We start from the raw sequence: 18,028 nt of genomic DNA on the forward strand, positions 1-18,028 counted from the left end.
GCCTGCTAGAATAGTCCTTAAGTCTGATCTGCACTGGGTACATCTGGTACTGGCTCTGGTACCTCCTCTTTCACTGCTCTTTGTCCTTAGGTCAAACTATCACTGCCTTTTCTATTATGAAAAACCATCAACCCTATTTGCTCTAGATTTACACTTAAAATTGAAGGGAAAGTTATGAAATAGAAGGACTACTGTTACCATCCCATCTGCAACACAGTGCTACCCAAAGGTTTCAGACCAAGACCAACACTGTAGCTTTACATGCCCTACAATTGCAGGAACTGCTGTCATCTTCTTCACAATACTCTTTCTTAAATCACCTTATTTTGCCAAAGCTCAGTATTCAGCCTTCCAGAACACTTCTAAAATACACCCTGTATCTTTTCTGTCCCCTTCCAGATCTTTATGCCCTCTTGCAAAAAAAAACTAAAAAAATTTTAAAAAATCCTTGCCTTTCTTGACATCTTATTAAGAGCAGTTTTATTCAGCTCTAGTCCTTTGCTTCTGTTTTTTGGTAAAAACAGTCCAAAATAATTCAATGTCATTTTGTCTCATGGCTGCTCATATTGCACATGCTGCCTGTTCCTAAAGGATCTATCTCCCTTTTGGTCTGGTTTCCTTTTTGGGTTTTTGTTTTGGTTTTGTAGCATTTAACACTAAAGTACCCTACTTGTGTCACTCTGTCAAATGAGATCAAGCTATGCTTTTTTTGGGGGGTCTGCATATAAAAAACTAACCTGGTTTTTATGTTGTTTCTGCATCTCATGCCACAAATAGTGTAGATTTGTGACATGTCCCACTGAAGTTCTTTCAGTGCAGCTGTTTATACGGTCTTTTAAAACCAGACCAACAGATAGGTTGAAACACACAGTGATTAGTCTTTGACACTGGATTAAAATTAAATGTATAATGGTCAATATAGAAGAAAGATTTGTAGTTTCTTTGTACCACAGAGCAGTAGGACTACTTAGCACTGAAAAACTGGCAGCATCTATTTCTCTGAGAAGGGTACTAAAAGATTTTTCAATATATTGCAAAGTAAGAAATCACTCTAAGCAGTAATTCTGTAAGACAGTTCATGATATCAAGAATTATGTGCTATAAATGGTGCCTGAATTTGCACGCACTTTGAAATACAGGGGAATGTTCACACTACAAAACAATAGAATAAAACAAACATATCAGAATACGGCTTAACTTACCAGGCAGATGTACTCTGAAAAGACATCAGGGGTGGGCTTAAAGTATCTCCTTTTAAAGTATGTACTGTCTGTGATGTTTGAGGCTGTGGCTGAGTTTGAGGCTGTGTCTCTGGCTGAGGCTGTGTCTGTACTTGGCTTGGATCCTGAGCAGGGTTAATCCATCGGCTCTGTCCCTGTGTCATCCACTTTCCCTGGATTCCCCACCGTGCCAAGTAAAATTTGCAAATATCATAGTTCATTGAAGAGTAATATAAAAGGTCCAGTACCAGCAAGATCACCACAAAAAAGCCATAGATCCACACTCCTAACAGTGCACTGTAGTTGCTGTGAAAGAAAAAAGGGAAAACAAAAGTTACCTTGTATATCAATAACAGTCATTGTGTTAATTTATCAAGGTTTTATTATTTATATACATATAATACATAGATGAAAAAAAAAAAATTGTTCTAAAGCATGTATCCTTAAACTGCCTTATTATTTTGATCTAAATACTGCTATATGCATGACGTGGGAGGTTTTTAAAACTAAGGCTCCTTGTCTTACAAGCATTTCTCCCTCTCATCTGTGTACTTATACCAGAACAGAAATTTGGTGTACAATTAGCTTCAGTACTTCAAGTGAGACCACTGATATGTACACGGCTGATGGGTTGTATGTCTTATTCTGCAAATTCTCACTCCCAGGAAGTCACCCTGCTGAAAGTGATGGCATTTGAGTAAGGGGTAACCATAGAATCATAGAATCATAGAATCTTAGGGGTTGGAAGGGACCTCGAGAGATCATCTAGTCCACCCCCCCTGCCAGAGCAGGGGCACCTAGAGTACATCACACAGGAACTCATTCAGGTGGGTTTTGAATGTCTCCAGTGAAGGAGACTCCACAACCTCCCTGGGCAGTCTGTTCCAGGGCTCTGTCACTCTCACAGTAAAACAATTTTTTCGGATATTCACCTTGAACTTCCTATGCTCCAATTTACACCCATTACCCCTTGTCCTATCACTGGTCATCACCGAGAAAAGCCTAACTCCGTCCCCCTGACACTCACCCCTTACATATTTGTAAACATTGATGAGGTCACCCCTCAGTCTCCTTTTCTCCAAGCTCAAGAGACCCAGCTCCCTCAGCCTTTCCTCATAAGGGAGATGTTCCACACCATATCAAAATACTCTAATAATTGAGACCAAGGAGTGACTATACTTACTGCAAATATTCACTGCTGATATGCACTATAAACCACTTGGATTAAAAGGCATTTGAGATGCTTGGATTTGCTCTTAATTTAATATTTAATTATTGAGGGATACAGAACACACTAGTAGAAGTATAGGCTTTCAAGAGGAACTGCTAGAGATCCCTTAGTTTGCTGATAATAAATTTAGGACAAAAGAACATTGACAAGATGCTATTACACAATATGTTCCACAGTAAGGAAAATATGTACAATATTTAAATCTATGTGTTAGTATAATTATCTTGTGTATGTATAGGTAAAGGCCATGAAAATTATCAGATGCTGACGTGGTGCATGGAGATGTAAAGCTCTGACAGGTGACTAAAGATATTAAAAGAAATGGGGGGGAAAAGGAGGATAAGGTACAAGGAGTCACGAAACTGGAAATCAAAAAGGGAGAGAAGTACTAAAGCTCTCCTGGAGAAGCAATATTATTAAAAGAATAATGACTGTCATGTGTAAATGCAGTTTGGAGTGCAAATTGTGTGGGTGGGGAGGATGAGGTCAGAACAGAGAAGGAAGAAATGCGTAAGAATGAGATGGTGAGGTGTGCAGTGACGAAGGCTAATCTAGACCTATGAGCTAATGTGGAACTATAAGTACCAGAGACTGTAAAAATAAGAGCAAGCAGAAGGGATACTAGTGAAAAATGTCATTAGAAAGAAAATCTTGCAGAAAAATTATACTGAAGTAATAGACAGGCAACCCACATCTACGTGAACCTGAACTTACACGAATAAAATTGAACACACAATCATGCTCACAGACATTCTGAGGAACCTAGAGGGAACTATATATTATCAGAATGTTGACCAAAATGGAAGTGCTATGAGAATATAAAAGGCTGAAAAGACATATCATAGGTGCAACCCAGAAAGATATCTTGACATTTTAAAAACATGTCCGAGCTTTTTCAGATAAAAAATATTCTGCCTCTGCTTTGAGCTTTCATGTGCATTTAAACTTTTGTATGACTCATTTTCTACTTTAAAAAAATCAGGATTTGAAACAAGAAATCAGAATTGAAATCAGAAAAGAAATCAGATAAGAAATCAGAATTCTAATTTCTGTGCTGCTGACTGGCAGCACTTAAAGAGGCTGATTTATCTCACCAGGGAATGATTTTTCCACTACACAGATGCAAAGTTCTTAGATTTATTGAGGTTTCATAGTAAATAACTGTAAGTAAAAAATGGAAGTTCAGGACTGTTAATGGGTCCCTTCCTGTGTAACTTTAGCATTACAAAAGTCTAGGAATAAAAAAAAATAAATAATCCAGTACATTCCCAGGAGGATTGGAAGTAGACAATAGATAGTGCTTCTGAAAACACTTAATTTAAGAGTCATTGTCTCTACTAAAGGCTTGCACGTGCATGCCTAGCTTCACACAACAGTGGGTAGACATTTGTAATGCATAAAAATCTTGGCAGTCAGGCACTTGAAAATATAATGGGACCTTCTCAGCAGTGCTACCTTTGACTTTCAGTGGCTTTACTCCTTTTGGGGTAAATTCTTCTATTTTCTGCTAATAGAAATAAAAGAGTAGAGAAGGCAGGAGAAGTCAGGAAGAAATTCAGTTTAACAAATCACAGAATCATCACAGTTGGAAAAGACCTCTAAGATCATCAAGTCCAACCATCCATCCAAGGGAATAAATAAAAAAGCAATCAAATAAATCCCCAAACAAACCACAACTACACCCCCCACAAAAACAACAACACACAACCCACAAAAAAGCCCCACAACCTCGGCCACTAGAGCATGCCCTGAAGTGCCACATCTACACATTTCTTGAATACCTCCAAGGATGGTGACTCCACCACCTCCCTGGACAGGCTGTTCCAGTGCCTGACCACCCTTTCAGTAGAGAAATTCTTCCTAATACTCAACCTAAACCTCCCCTGCTGCAACCTGAGGCAATTTCCTCTTGTCCTGTCATTATTCACTTGGGAGAAGAGCCCAACACCCACATCACTACAACCTCCCTTCAGGTAGCTGTAGAGGGCAATGAGGTCTCCCTTCAGCCTCCTCTGCTCCAAACTAGATATCCCCAGTTCCCTCACTCAGCTGCTCCTTGTATCACTTGTTCTCTAGTCACTTCACCAGCTTGGTGGCTCCTCTGGGCCTGCTCCAGCACCTCAATGTCCTTCTTATAGTGAGGGAACCAGAACTGCTCACAGGACTTAAGGTGCAGCCTCACCAAGGCTGAGTAGAGGGGCAGGATCACCTCCCTGGTCCTGCTGGTCACACTATTCCTGATACAGACCAGGATGCTGTTGGCCTTCTTGGCCACCTGGGCACCCTGCTGGCTCATGTTCAGCTGGCTGTCAACCAGCACCCTCAGGTCCTTTTCCTCTGGGCTGCTCTCCAGCCACTCCTCCACAAGCCTGTGGTGTTCCCTGGGGTTGTTGTGATAAGAAATGCAGGACCTAGCACTTGGCCTTCTTGAACTTCATACAATTGGCCTTGGGCCATTGATCCAGCCTGTCCAGGTCCCTTCCTGCCCTCCAGGAGATCAACACTCTCACCCAGTTTGGTGTCATCTGCAAACTTACTGAGGGTGCACTCCATCCCCTCATCCAGATCATTGGTAAAGATACTGAACAAGACTGGCCCCAAACCTGAGCCTGAGGGACATTAGAAAACATGTTATTTTTGTTTTGGTAACAATGTGAGAGGCAGGAGCATTTCTTATAGTTAACTCAAAAGAATTTGTTTGTACTTTAGGTATTTAGTAGTTTCATTCATCAAAAATGTGGTTAGCAAAAATCAGAGCTATTTTGAATGCTCCAGTTTAAAGCAACAATTTCCTAATCAAGCCATATGTGAGGTATCCATCTGCTCCTTCTAAATAACATCTGCTTCTCACAAGTACAAAAATGAAAGAGTATTTTAATTTACAGAAAGTGGGACAACACCACTATCAAAAGGGCCTTGTGAAAAATCACAAACAAAATTAATAAGTAGTATACTTTGCACACAAAGGGAAATGCCATACTTAGATGTTTGCTGTTTCTTGAACTATTATGATGGTAGAAAAAATTAATTTTGCTCATCATGACTAATTATAGCAAAAATTAAAACTTCCCTACAAACTAAGAAGGTGTCTTAATTATAAAATAAATAATCTTTCTTACACTGAATAACAGCAAGGCCAGAGACACAGAAAAGAACTGGGAATCCTACAACCTGCTTTTATTTTACTGAACATAACTAATTAATTGTAAAACTTTCATTTCACAATCTGATTTTCAAGTATTTTGTGCAGGTTTCATTTTAATTAAAAATAAAGTGTGAACAGATTCCAAATGTATCAAGATTTAAATGAGAGGGTTTTGTTCCTTCACAGGGTCAATAATGACAATAAGTTATTTTAGTGTGGCTTACTCTGCTTTCCCTTTCCCTAGCTGGGAAGCTTGCCCTGCCCTGCTAGTGCTCCTGCCCTGCCCAATATGTCATTTTGGAGGTTTCTGTTTAGGTTCAACACAAAGTTGAGCAATGAAACACTGAAAATTAATTCTAAAGCTATGTTGACCAGTCCTCTGCTTCTGCTGATACACAAACATGAAAGCTAAACCTGGAGTCAAAGTTAGAATTTCTTTTCACCTTCTCTGTAAAACAGGTTAATTCCTGGATGTATCAGAAAAGCTTAGTAGCTCATTATTTAAAGATTCTTCATATTTTATAGAAATACCATGCATATATGGTATAGCCTTGATACAAAGCCAACTTGTATAAATGGAAATATTTGCTCTGGATTCAGGAAGCCTTAGATTGGGCTCTCTGAGAACAACAGATACTTTTACTATCCATCTCTGTTCCTATTCTCCCCACAGAATCCTGCTTAGGTTTCCCTAACATCCCTACACACAAATGAAAAGAATATCAGTAAAAGAACCTGCCTTATCCATGTGGTTGTTTCAATCTAATTCATTAAATTTTTGAGACAAGCAGGTTAGGACCAGGCAATATTTTATTTAGAGGAATTGGGTGGTTTTGTTTTTTTTTTATGTGCAGTACATGAATAGAAAAGAATTCATTTGGGAACTCAGGCTTAGAAAAACAACAAATCAAACCAATTGTGAGCAGAATTCTACAGCTCCAGAGTTTAAATGTGGGCAGATGGCCATGGAAACTGTTTCTTTCCCTGTTCTCCTTAAATGGGGCTGTTACTTGCAGTAGTAACACTTTCTGAGGGTTGCCCCAGGGAAATGAAAGCTTACACCCTAGCAAATGCCTTGGTACTTCTAACACTGAGGAAAGCTGTGAAGTTTTTACCTGTACACTTTAAAGATGATTGGTTTTTTACTATTTTGTTTTTCCTATTAACTCAAGGCCTCTCCCCAATCCTGTGTTTTCCTGTAGGATGTTACTGTACCACCGACAAGGTCTTCCCAGCTAAATTACATCTTTTTGCAGCAGCTGGTAGTGGAATGAATAATTTATCATTTCTTTTTGCTTTCTTGGAAAGATGACTTTCTGAGAGATATTTAAGCAAATGCCAGCTCTGCAGGGGACATGCTGTGCATGGAGAAAAGGTAGAGCTATTCTGCATTCGCCTTTGGTGCAGCGTTCTGGTGTGTAGTGCAAAAATCATCCAACCCTGGAAAACTGGACTAAGAGAGAAGGAAAAACAGGGCCACATTACTGACTTCCAAAACACTGTTCCAGTACCAGGTTAAGGACCCCTAGCATAGTAGTACTGCTGATAATCCACCAAAACATGCATAACAGAAAATCTGAGAATGAATGTATTTTAAAGAATAGTTACACAATCCATCAGAGAAAGTTTTATGGAAAAATACTTTGGATGGCAGAACTATGTTTGTCTCTTAGACACCATTGGTATTTCTCTATTTAATACTAAATGAATTTTCATATTTTAAACTATTATAAACTGATTCATCTGCATGATTCCAAAGAGATAACAGCAAAGTATTCTGCACTTATAAAAACATAGAAATCTTCTGTTATAGTAACACAACAAAATGTAAACAAACTTGGTTATAGTGGTATTGTGCTACTGCAGAAGACAAATGTGTTTTTTCAGCTGTGCCACGATGATGAAGTTACAAGTCATTCCATTAATTTTTCCCCTCAACTGTATCATAAAATGAGAAATTTGTTTTGATGATCACAAGAATAGCTAGGGGGAAAAACAAACCAAAAACTGCTATTCAAATAAACTAAATAATAATATTGACTCACTCTTCTCTAAAAACTACGATTTTTTTTTTTTCAGTTCATTGCTATTCCCATATCCTAAATCATTGTCACAATACATTAATTTTAATCAGAATTTTTTTCAGTCATGTGTGAAATGAGAGCTAAACAAAGAACTGATTTTGTTACTATAAAGTGAATCCTGGATCTACTAGAACCCAAATAAAGTTAAATTATTGTATATTTTAAATAAAGTCAGAATGCATTTAATAAGATGCCTTTTATAATGTTTTTATGTAGGCATTATGTAGGCATCTTTCTGTCCCTCTACACCACACCAAAATTAGCAGGAAGATTTCTACCTATCTCAGTAAGCTCAGGGTGAGGAAAGCTCTCTCCCCATCTCCCTACATTGGTGGAGTTTTATGAGGAAACTTAGAACCTCTTCATTTTCCTGGTCTTCATTTTATCAGAGGTGATGTTTCAGGAAGTTAAAAAAAGGCAATACTGCTTCCACACTTGCACTTCTCTAAGCTGCTTCTCCAGAAGCTTTTAATTGTATTAAGCATGATTTCACACACCTTTGCAGATCAGCACAGAACTAATGTGGTGGTTCTTGAATGAATCTTGCCATATCTTCTCTATCACAACTGAATAGGGTGACTTTTTAATATATATATATAAAAAGACTGGTAATCACAGAATCATAGGGTTTGGAAGGGACCTCTGAAGATCATCGAGTTCAACCCCCTTGCTGCAGCAGGAACACTTAGGGCAGATCACTCAGAAATGCATCCAGATGGGTCTTGAAAGTCTCCAAAGGAGACTCCACAACCTTCCTGGGCAGCCTGTTCCAGTGCTCTGTCACCCTCCCAGTAAAGACGTTTTTTCTCATGTTGAGGTGAAACTTCTGTGTTGTAACTTGGTGCTGTTTCCCCTCATCCTATCACAGGGCACCACTGAAAAGAGACTGGCCCATTCTTGATATCCACCCTTCAGATATTTATAGATATTAAGAAGGTCCCCTCTTAGTCTTGCTCAGCCCCAGGTCTCTCAGCCTTTCCTCATACGTCAGATGTTCCAGTCCCTTCATTATCCTCGTAGCTCTCTGTTGGACTCTCTCCAGTAGATCCCTGTCCCTCCTGAACTGGGGAGCCCTGAACTGGACACAATACTCCAGATGTGGTCTTACTAGGGCAGAGTAGAGGGGGAGGAGAATCTCCCTTGACCTTCTGGCCACACTGTTCTTAATGCACCCCAGGATTTTGCAGCCACACTGTACCTGTTCCTCTGTGCATGCCTGCTTTGGAAAGCTGCTGACTGCCCCGTCCATATCAGGTTGTTCATGACAGTAAAACCAGAAGGGCCTTACCTTAGTAAACTCTAGTCCTGACTACACAGAGTAGCTGTGAAGATGTTGGAAAAAGCCTGAAGCATTGGCTTTCTACTTGGCTGAACTGGCCAGTAACATCCCAAACTCTGATGAAGCTGCCTGTTAGGCAGACTTGGTTGCTCAGCAGTGTTGGTGGAGCATTTATGGAACAGTAAGGGAAGAAGTAAAGAATATTTGCTCTGTGCAAGACAAAGAACTGGGAAAGTGTGGGGGCAATAGCCACGCTAGTCTATTCTTGACACTTTATTTTTGTCACTCTGAGCATTTTTATCATGCTGAGTGTGAAGCAGTTTTCTGGTTCTGTTTGCAACTGTGCCCCCAGCCCTTCTGCACTGAGTCCTGGAGGACATCTCTTCATGCAGGCATCTGATGGCTGCTCTGGTAGCATGGTCACCCTAGTAAACAAAGGGGGATCACATCCTACTTTTACCATACAGCATGCATTGCATGGGAGCATTGGGGCATACTGGGATATAACCTCCATCAGGTTGCCTGGAGGCATATATGTTGGCAGAAATGGGTAGTCCCAGGTGGGAGTTCTACCAGTTTCTACATTGTCTAGAATGCACAAAGGATGGAGGAGATGGACAGCCTTTAACAGACCTGTTAGACTTTAAGTGTCTCCCCAACGTTCTGTGTGATATGTTCTTAGGATGTTCCCAGATGCACTACAAGGCCAAGGAAAGGAAATTTCACCTCAAGGACACAGCTGCACAGATAGTAACAAGACAGTAGGGTTTCACATTGATTTAAAGGTATCTTATATGGGTAGAGTCTATTTTTGTCTTTCTTTCACACTACACAGACTTCTTTATAGTAGGTGATTGCCCCTTTAAAACCTGTAAATGTAGAGTGTGCAACTTCTACATCTATGCAAGATTCAAACCTCTCTAGGCAGAGCTGTATGAGGAGTGGTTGTAAGGGAGATGACAGTTTGCTGACTCCATGAGCTGCCTGCTGCTGGATGCAGTTGCACACACAGACAACATCACCAGTCCAGCACCATAGTCTCCTAGCAGCCTTGCACCTGCTTCCATAGGAATGGATGACAACACACTGACTGACTTTTGCACCACAGAAGAAAACAATAAAATCACTTGTGAACAAAAATCAACAGACTGGAATTCCAGTTGTCTTTAATCTGCCCCTTCCTTACCCTGGAGGGGCTGGATACCAGAATAAAATGGCAGGGGAAAGCAGATAGTTCAGAATTGGACCTTGGGGATTTACATCAGCTGAAAGTTGCCCTCTGCACCAAAAGAAATTGCAGCAGATGAGTGTAGCCAGAATGTCAAATACTAAAAAGGAGACGGACCACAAGTGAAGATTTTGTCATCTTAAAGAAAGTCATCAGTAATGAAAATCTACTGGCTACTTAATTTTTCTTTAGAAAAAAAGTTACAGATACTCACCTTAGAGAAGAGGCCCCAGCAGTACATGGAAGTTTCCCAGGTAATAGGCAAGGAGACCACACAGTGTTGGTACATGAGCAAATAAGTTCTGCCCCCCAGCGTCAGTGATTACAAGAGATTTCTATTCAAGCCATCAGAGATTCAAAACAGCATACTTGGGTTGATATGGAAAATGTCACCTCACTTCCTGTCTCCCCTGCAGGTAGCTTTGGGGTTTATTTTTAGTAATGCACATTTGAACACAGTTTGGATCAGACTGGGCCCACAGGTGAGACTTTGGTAACTTTTCTATGTAACTTGAGATTTGTTACATTTATAAGCAATTTTTACATAGGAGCACTCCTAGCAATGTTTATAGCCCGTGTCAAAGGAAAGAAAGCAAAGCTAAAATAGCCTTCCTTTTAGGAGCTCTGTAACAGCAAAAACCTCCCAGCAATGTTTTTCTGTACATGCAATGATTCTAATTGCTCCCATGATGAAGCAAACCTCAGACTATGTTATCAGAGCAGGAACAGCTTGGTGAAGAGTACTTTAAAACTCATGCACTTACTTATGCATATATCCATCTGCATTCCCCGTTAAGTTCATCTGCATAACAGTCTGAAATTCTGTCTCATTGCAGCAGTATTTAAATACCGTGTTGTTATGGTGACAGCAAAAGATGTAAGATTTATTGTCAGAAAGACGGGGGCAGTGAAAACCGAAGTGGTAGCGACCTTTGTAGTCCGTGTACGGCTCGCAGACCCGGAAATGTGCAGACAGGGCTGTAAAACAAAGCACAACATTGGCTTGGTGAGTGACTTGTTACACATTATGAACTATCATTTTTCATTGGTTAAGCTTAAACAATTGTTGTTTGATTTCTGAAACACACCGATGGTTCAGAACTTTCAACATTTGCTATTACGATATTTATCCTTTTGTTACGTTTTGACTTTTATTGCTACTTTGTTCCTGATCACTATGATTTCTTTCAAGGGAAGAAATGTCCCCCACACTAAGAAGCACAAAAATATTTGGGGAAACGTTTTCTGTTCTAAATATATGGATACCCATGAACACCCAACAATGTGTTTTTATTCTCCTGGGATGACTTCATAAAACCAAAAAGCCTCCATAGAAACTGCAACAAAAGTTTGATGGCACTTGATTTACAGTCATTATTCTTGACAAAAAAAAATAATCTCTATTGTAAAGGTCATTCATTGATAAGGATTATTTTGCCAGAAATAGTAATTATAAGACAGTATAACAGATCTGAATGATTTTGAATTTTCAAATAGATAGAATTAACAGAAATACAGCTATTCCTGGGAGTTCCTACATTAAACCCTCAAGTAAAGTGTTTTTTACCTCTCTGAGAATATTTTTTTCATAAATAAATTATATATATGTAATTTATATAGAAAAAAATAAATTTTATATATGTATGTATAATATTAAATGCTTTCCATGTACATCCCTTGAATGTAGACTTGAGGCTGACAGTTGTGTGGTGACATGTCCAGTGTGGTTCCATCTACCTGTTAAGACTGTGGGCAGGTGCAAGCTGCCTGACCATGCTGTAAGGCTGCTGGTTGCAAACAGCCCTGAACTGGAAGCTATCCCATCACCTTGGTTTCCCTGAGTTAATCAGCCTCGCAGAGGGGTAGGATATAGATCTCTTCCAGCATGGACACAAGCAACAACACAAATTCCTGATTGATCTGAAAAGTCTTATAAGAGACAATATTTGGTTCCATATACTGCTGACATTTTAACTTATTTATAATTTATGTTGTCCAAGGCCTTATGGTCTCATTTAAGGCTACATGTACCATAAAGACTACCCAAAGTCCTTACACTCCAAGGCAAGTGAAATTTAGGAGTCAGGAGTCTGAATACTCTTAGCAGTGAAATGTTTCTACCCTGATTAGAGAACAGAGGCAAGACAATGCTGGAGGTAGCTGCACTTCATAAGGTTCCACCAATTAATAAAGGATATTCACTTCAGACTGACAATTATCCCTTGTAACTTGTTGTATGATTTTTGTATCAGTTTACCATTACAAAAGGTTACAGATCATTATTTGCTCTAATTTAACTGTGTTATATCTCTCTAGATACAGTCTCTGTTAATCTGAAATTGCTTCTATGCATTTTATGCATCTAATCCTCATTTCTTTCTATGTTGCTTTAAAAAGTCTATTCCTAACACTTTTGTTTCTCAATTTGATAAACCACATTAATCTCAAGAATCTCTCTTTCTGTAGGTCTAGCTACATTTTAAGGATCATGACAGTGGAGGTTACTTCTTTGTTTGTGTGTACAGAAGAAGCCTAGAACAAAAAGCAGAATATTAAACTGATGAGAAAACAAGATGATTTGCACTGCCCTCTGAGTGAAGGAAAGCCACTCTAAACATTTTACATTTATGTATACATATATACACATGCACACACACTGACATGTGCACGCACAAATACCTGTCATCATTACTTTAACAAAGGAGAAAATAGTTCTGTAGATTAATTCAGTCAGGAACTGAGAGTGCTAGAAGAATAATATTTCTCAAGTAGCACAGATAACGAGAAAACTAAATACATATCTTTTCCTGCCCTTCCTGGGAAAAATGAGTCTTCCAAACCTGAGAATGCCAGAACTAGGCAAGAAATTGTCTTTCTATGGACTTCGGTTTGCAAGATCCTCTAACGCTTGTAACAAATCTGCATGTTCAGATTCTGTTGCAAAATCTACAAAGCATGTCGTTGCATTAACATGTATTTGTTTGAACAAGTATTTTCTTCCCTTCACCTTCCTTAATTAACATAGTAATAATGAAAGTGTTCCAGGATCGATTAAGTTTTGAAAAAACTCAGTGCTTGCAGTTGGAAGGAACTTCTGGAAGTCATCTGGTCCAACCCCTGTGCTCAGGCAGGGCCACCTAGAGCCTGCTGCCCAGAACCATGTCCAGAAGCCTTTTGAGTATCTCCAAGGATGGAGACTTTACAACTTCCGCAGACAACATGCAGCAGTACTCAGTCACCCTCACAATGAAAATGTGTTTCTTGATGCTCAGAGGGAACCTTCTCTGTTTCAGTTTATTCCCACTGCCTCTGGTCCCGTCACTGGGCACAACCCAAAAGAGTTTGTCTCAGCCTTCTTTATGTCCCCCCTTCACGTACTTATATACACTGATAAGATAGCCCTGAGCCTTCTCTTCCTTACACTAAGCAGTCCCTGCTCTCAGCCTTTTCTTTATGATGAAGAAGGATTCATCATTGAATAGTCCCTCACTGAACTCCCTCCAGTAGATATTGAGCTCCAAATGGAGCTCCTCCACCTCCATGTCTCTCTCACACAAGGAAGCCAAGAAATAGACACAGTGCTCCAGGTGTGGCCCTGCCAGTGCTGAGTAGAGGGGAAGGGCCACTTTCCTCAATCTGCTGGCAGCACACAAAGAGCTTTCTAGCCAGCTGGCCCCAAGCAGCTACTGGTGCCTGTCATTGTTCCTCCCCAGGAATGTCCAGGACTTCACAATTCCCTTTGCTAAACTTTATGTGGTTCCTGTGAGCCCATTTCTCCAGTCTGTCCAGGTCCTCCGGGAAAGCAGCACAGCCTTATTGGCCTATTAGCCACTCCTCCCACTTCTGTATCAACAGGAAACTTGCTGAGATTGTGCTCTGTCCCATCATCATTTTAGTTTTAACTACATATCATTTGTCTTTGCAAAAGTAAAATCTAGAAAACAAGGGAAGAAATGTGTGGCATGGGAGAAATTTACAAACTTAACAGAACTTTTAACTAATAATTTGATTTTTACCAAGAAGAGGAGGCTGATTCAATTCTTTAAATACAGGTGTCCAGTGTCAGCTAAGATTTCCCTAGCCTGGTCTGGCTGGTCTCCAGCTTTCAGCTGAGGAGGTGCAGGTATCTTGTAGACCTGGTGCACACACTGATGATCAAGTCAAATGGCATTAGATGCACATGGTTGGGCACCTGTAAAGGTGTCTTGTAAATGTTTGTATTGCCTTCCAAAGCTACGTTACATGTGTTACTATGCATGTAGTTCCACCAGTCATCATTACTAGGAAGAAAGGTGAATTAATGCCTATGTCAACAAACGAATTAAATGTTATTATTGGACCTAGTAAATGCAAGTTAAGTGTGTATCCTTCATAGTGTAGAACTGCACTTCCAAGAGTGATGTTTATTCACTTGACTTGTATATACATCTACTGAACATTGTAAGAATTAAAACTAGTTCTTTATGTTTCATAACCAATCGAATGCTTCCCTACTTCTGAAAACATTCAGTGCTCTGAGAGATAAGGTGCACTGGGAGAATGCATTAGAGGGCTTTAAGCCCCTAAGAAGTTTAGCTTGCTCATCACTGCAAAATAGTGTTAAGTCTCATGATTTAACAGCACCTGTGAAAGTATCCCCTTATCCCCAGACAGCACCTTTGCCCATTTTAAAAGGAAAGCAAATGCCAAACTTCATTTGGAATGAAAACAGTGGGAAGGATGACTAGAGAATGAAGAAAGAATGAGAGTAACACAAGGTCAGAGGAGGAGTGATGTCTGCAATAAAATGCAGACCTGAGCAAATCCTTAAAAAGTAAAATGTGTGTCAGTGAGTAAAACATACACGGAAATAAGAGCGTAAGATGATGCTTGAATTACAGTCCGAATTGGGCAGTAAGTGTGTGGTGGGTTAACTCTGGTAGGCAGCTAAGCATCACACAGTTGCTTGCTCACTCCCCCTCCCAGGGAATGGGCAAGAGAACCAGAAGGGGAAAGTGCGAAATTTTTTTGTTTAAGATAAAGAAGATGTAATAAATTAATTAAAAAACCCCACAACACAAATACAACAAAAACAAACAAACAAAAACCCCCAAATGACACACAAGTGATGCAGAAGGAATCACTCACTACCAGCACACGGATGCCCAGCCAGTCCCTCAGCAATTTTTAAATAAACTTCCACCCCAGTTTTATTGCTGAACATGCTGTTATATGATGTGGAATATCCCTTTGGCCAGTATGGGTCAGCTGTGCCCCCTACAAGGCTCTTGCCCACCTCACTGGGGTGGACAATGAAATCCAGAAGCAGCTTTAACCCTGTGTAGGGGCCATGCAGTAACAGCTGAAATAATGGTGTGTTACCAACATTGTTCTGGTCACCAGTTTAAAAGCCAGCACCATACAGGCTGTTATGGAGGAAATTAGCCCCATCTCAGTCAGACCTAGTACACGGTGAAAAAAACTTAATCAGTTTATTTCAATCTGTGTAATTTTACTTCCTGTCTTTCCTTCTCTGAGAATCAGAAATACAATAAACAGTGTATTCTATTTTTTTTTTTTTTTTTAGAAAAAGTATTTTTCCTTAAAAATAACTTTGCTTAAATCCTGAGGATTAAAGAGCCTTCTTTCTACAGAAACACTTCAGGTAAAGTATTGTACCTGAAAAGCTCTTAAGTTGCCTGTTGCAAAGATGGCAGCTGTTTCTGAAATTGAGTTGCATGTGCAAATTCTCATACTATTTTTGAAAATTATTTTTAAGCAGGTAAGTGATACAGATGGTCCTACTTGTGTTACTACTGATCTCAAGAGAAGAGTCTCTCATGCTCCAAATGACCGATTTAAAATCATCTTAAGATTAATCTACATTAAAAAGTGAACTACAACATTTTTAAGGCCCCAAGGCTTTCAGAATGGCTGGTCTTTACCAGCTTTCCATATGGATCCACAGAAATATTCACATGGATGCATTTTACTTGGCATAACACCAGGCATTTGAGATCTTCTGATGGTTCTGCTATGTGGACATACATTTCCCACTTCAAAGAAACAATGCTGGATTGTGCAAATAACATGTCAGATTTTTGCTTTGCTGTCATCCCTGGTTTTATAAATGTGTTTCAATCCACAAAATTAATATAAACAGCAACATTACTGCAAAGCAGATCTAAGAGGGAGTGGCCAGAAAGGGTATTCTGCTAGCATGGCTGAGTGCTGCACCTCCCTTTGCTGTGCATTCCTTGTGCAGCCAGGAAGTGGTCACAAATCCTCAAATTGCATGCCATTGTGACCTTGATAGCACCAAAATAAAATCAGTCTGCAGTTTCAGTATTCTCAATCCAATCTCACCCTTTTCTTAAGTGAAACCAGAGCCTCCCTACTCTGAACTGAAGCCTCTCTTTTCAACAATGAAGACCAGGCTCTGAGAACTCTGGGAACTCTTCTGTTGCTTCTGCTCTTACTTTCTGTCTCTGGAGCCAGTGGAAGTTACAATTCTAATAGTTAAGTGCACTTTTCAATCGTGCAGACAGACTGTAGAAATTTATTACTAAGATTGTGAATCTTAGTATGTCACAGACTTGAAAGTAGGGAACTCAAAAGGAGTCTTGCCATTAGATTTCATTTCAGCTCAGTTTAAAAATTATATTCATAGCATTCCAGTGAGAGTAGCAGCACCATCATTCTTACTGCATAAAGCCAGCAGTTTTCCTTTATAGAAGCTGACCTGTCTTGGACAAAAAAAAATTTACATTCCTGCTGGCTGCAAAATAATAAATAATAAATTTCATCCTGTAAAATATGCGTGTGAATTAGCAATGATCTAAACCCTCATCTACAGATGTCAGGCATGAAATTCCCTAAGGAGCAGAGTGAGGCTGGCATGAAAGGCTTGTGATGATTTCAAATTAAGCCTAGGGAGCCTTCCCCAGGTCCATTGCATGTGGGATTCAGCTCCTAGAGCAAAACCCTCCTGTAGTTTGATCTCCAGCTCAGAGTCACTTCTGGCAGAAGATGGATGGCTCAGGGTAGGGCTAGAGGAAGAGAAGGGAGTGTTGGACCTCACGTACCCCATGCTTTCCTGTCACTGCATGGACATTTAGGGCCAAGAACCCTGTAAAGTTGTTTTTCCATACAGTCAGTTCTGCCCCATAACACTCACATCTGAGCAAGACCTACAGGAAGCTGAGGCTCCAGGAAGCCAAGTGCTGAGCCACTGGCTGTCCAGAAGCAGCTCAGAAGAGGCAGGAGAACCCTGAGCACACAGGCTTCTTACATCTGTGGCCACAGCCAGAAGTGTCCCTGACCATCTCCGAGCTTTCCTCTAGCCACACCACATCATGCCAGGAAAACCCTCCTCTCCCAACACCCCCAAATCCCTTTTCCTTACCACCTTCCCAGCAACAGGGCACATCCCCTGCCCTCACTGAAGCCAAGAAGATCTCCTTGGCTCTGCTCCTCACCTGTCCACAGAGACCAGCTCCCCATCAGAGTATGGGTGCATCACTGGGGACTCTGATGACCCCATTTCTTCTCTGGGGAGGTCAGGGAAGGAGAAATACACTGAATCACTGCAAAGGAGGAAAGAGGTCAGTTATTCTACTCTCTGGCAGCAGCCTCCTTACCTGCAGAGCTGGCAATACCCAGCTTCACCATTTCTTCCCACTGTCTTTCTGCTCCCCAGGGGCCTGGGCTCCAACTCAAAACACCCCCCGTGTTTCAGTGCTGCTGAGCATCCCCAGCAGAACCTGCAGGCTTGACCAACCACATCACCCTGCCCAGACCAAGCTGCTCACCTGGGAGCTGGCAGCTTGCACGGCTCCTCCACAGACACCTCCTTTTTGGTC

At 40.4% G+C, this 18,028-nt stretch overlaps 1 protein-coding gene across 1 annotated transcript; it reads right to left on the bottom strand.

The window, feature by feature from the left end:
• Positions 1-1,198: 1,198 nt before the first annotated feature.
• On the bottom strand, positions 1,199-13,729 carry KIAA1644 (KIAA1644 ortholog). The gene is made up of 3 exons (XM_010004778.1): positions 13,678-13,729; positions 10,952-11,165; positions 1,199-1,526 (listed from the first exon to the last, which is right to left on the bottom strand). The coding sequence occupies exons 1-3, from the start codon at positions 13,727-13,729 to the stop codon at positions 1,199-1,201; spliced, it is 594 nt and encodes a 197-aa protein (XP_010003080.1).
• Positions 13,730-18,028: the final 4,299 nt, after the last annotated feature.

This window comes from Chaetura pelagica, unplaced genomic scaffold, assembly GCF_000747805.2.
Source record: "Chaetura pelagica isolate M959 unplaced genomic scaffold, ChaPel_1.0 scaffold479, whole genome shotgun sequence".
NCBI classification, from domain to species: Eukaryota; Metazoa; Chordata; class Aves; order Apodiformes; family Apodidae; genus Chaetura; species Chaetura pelagica.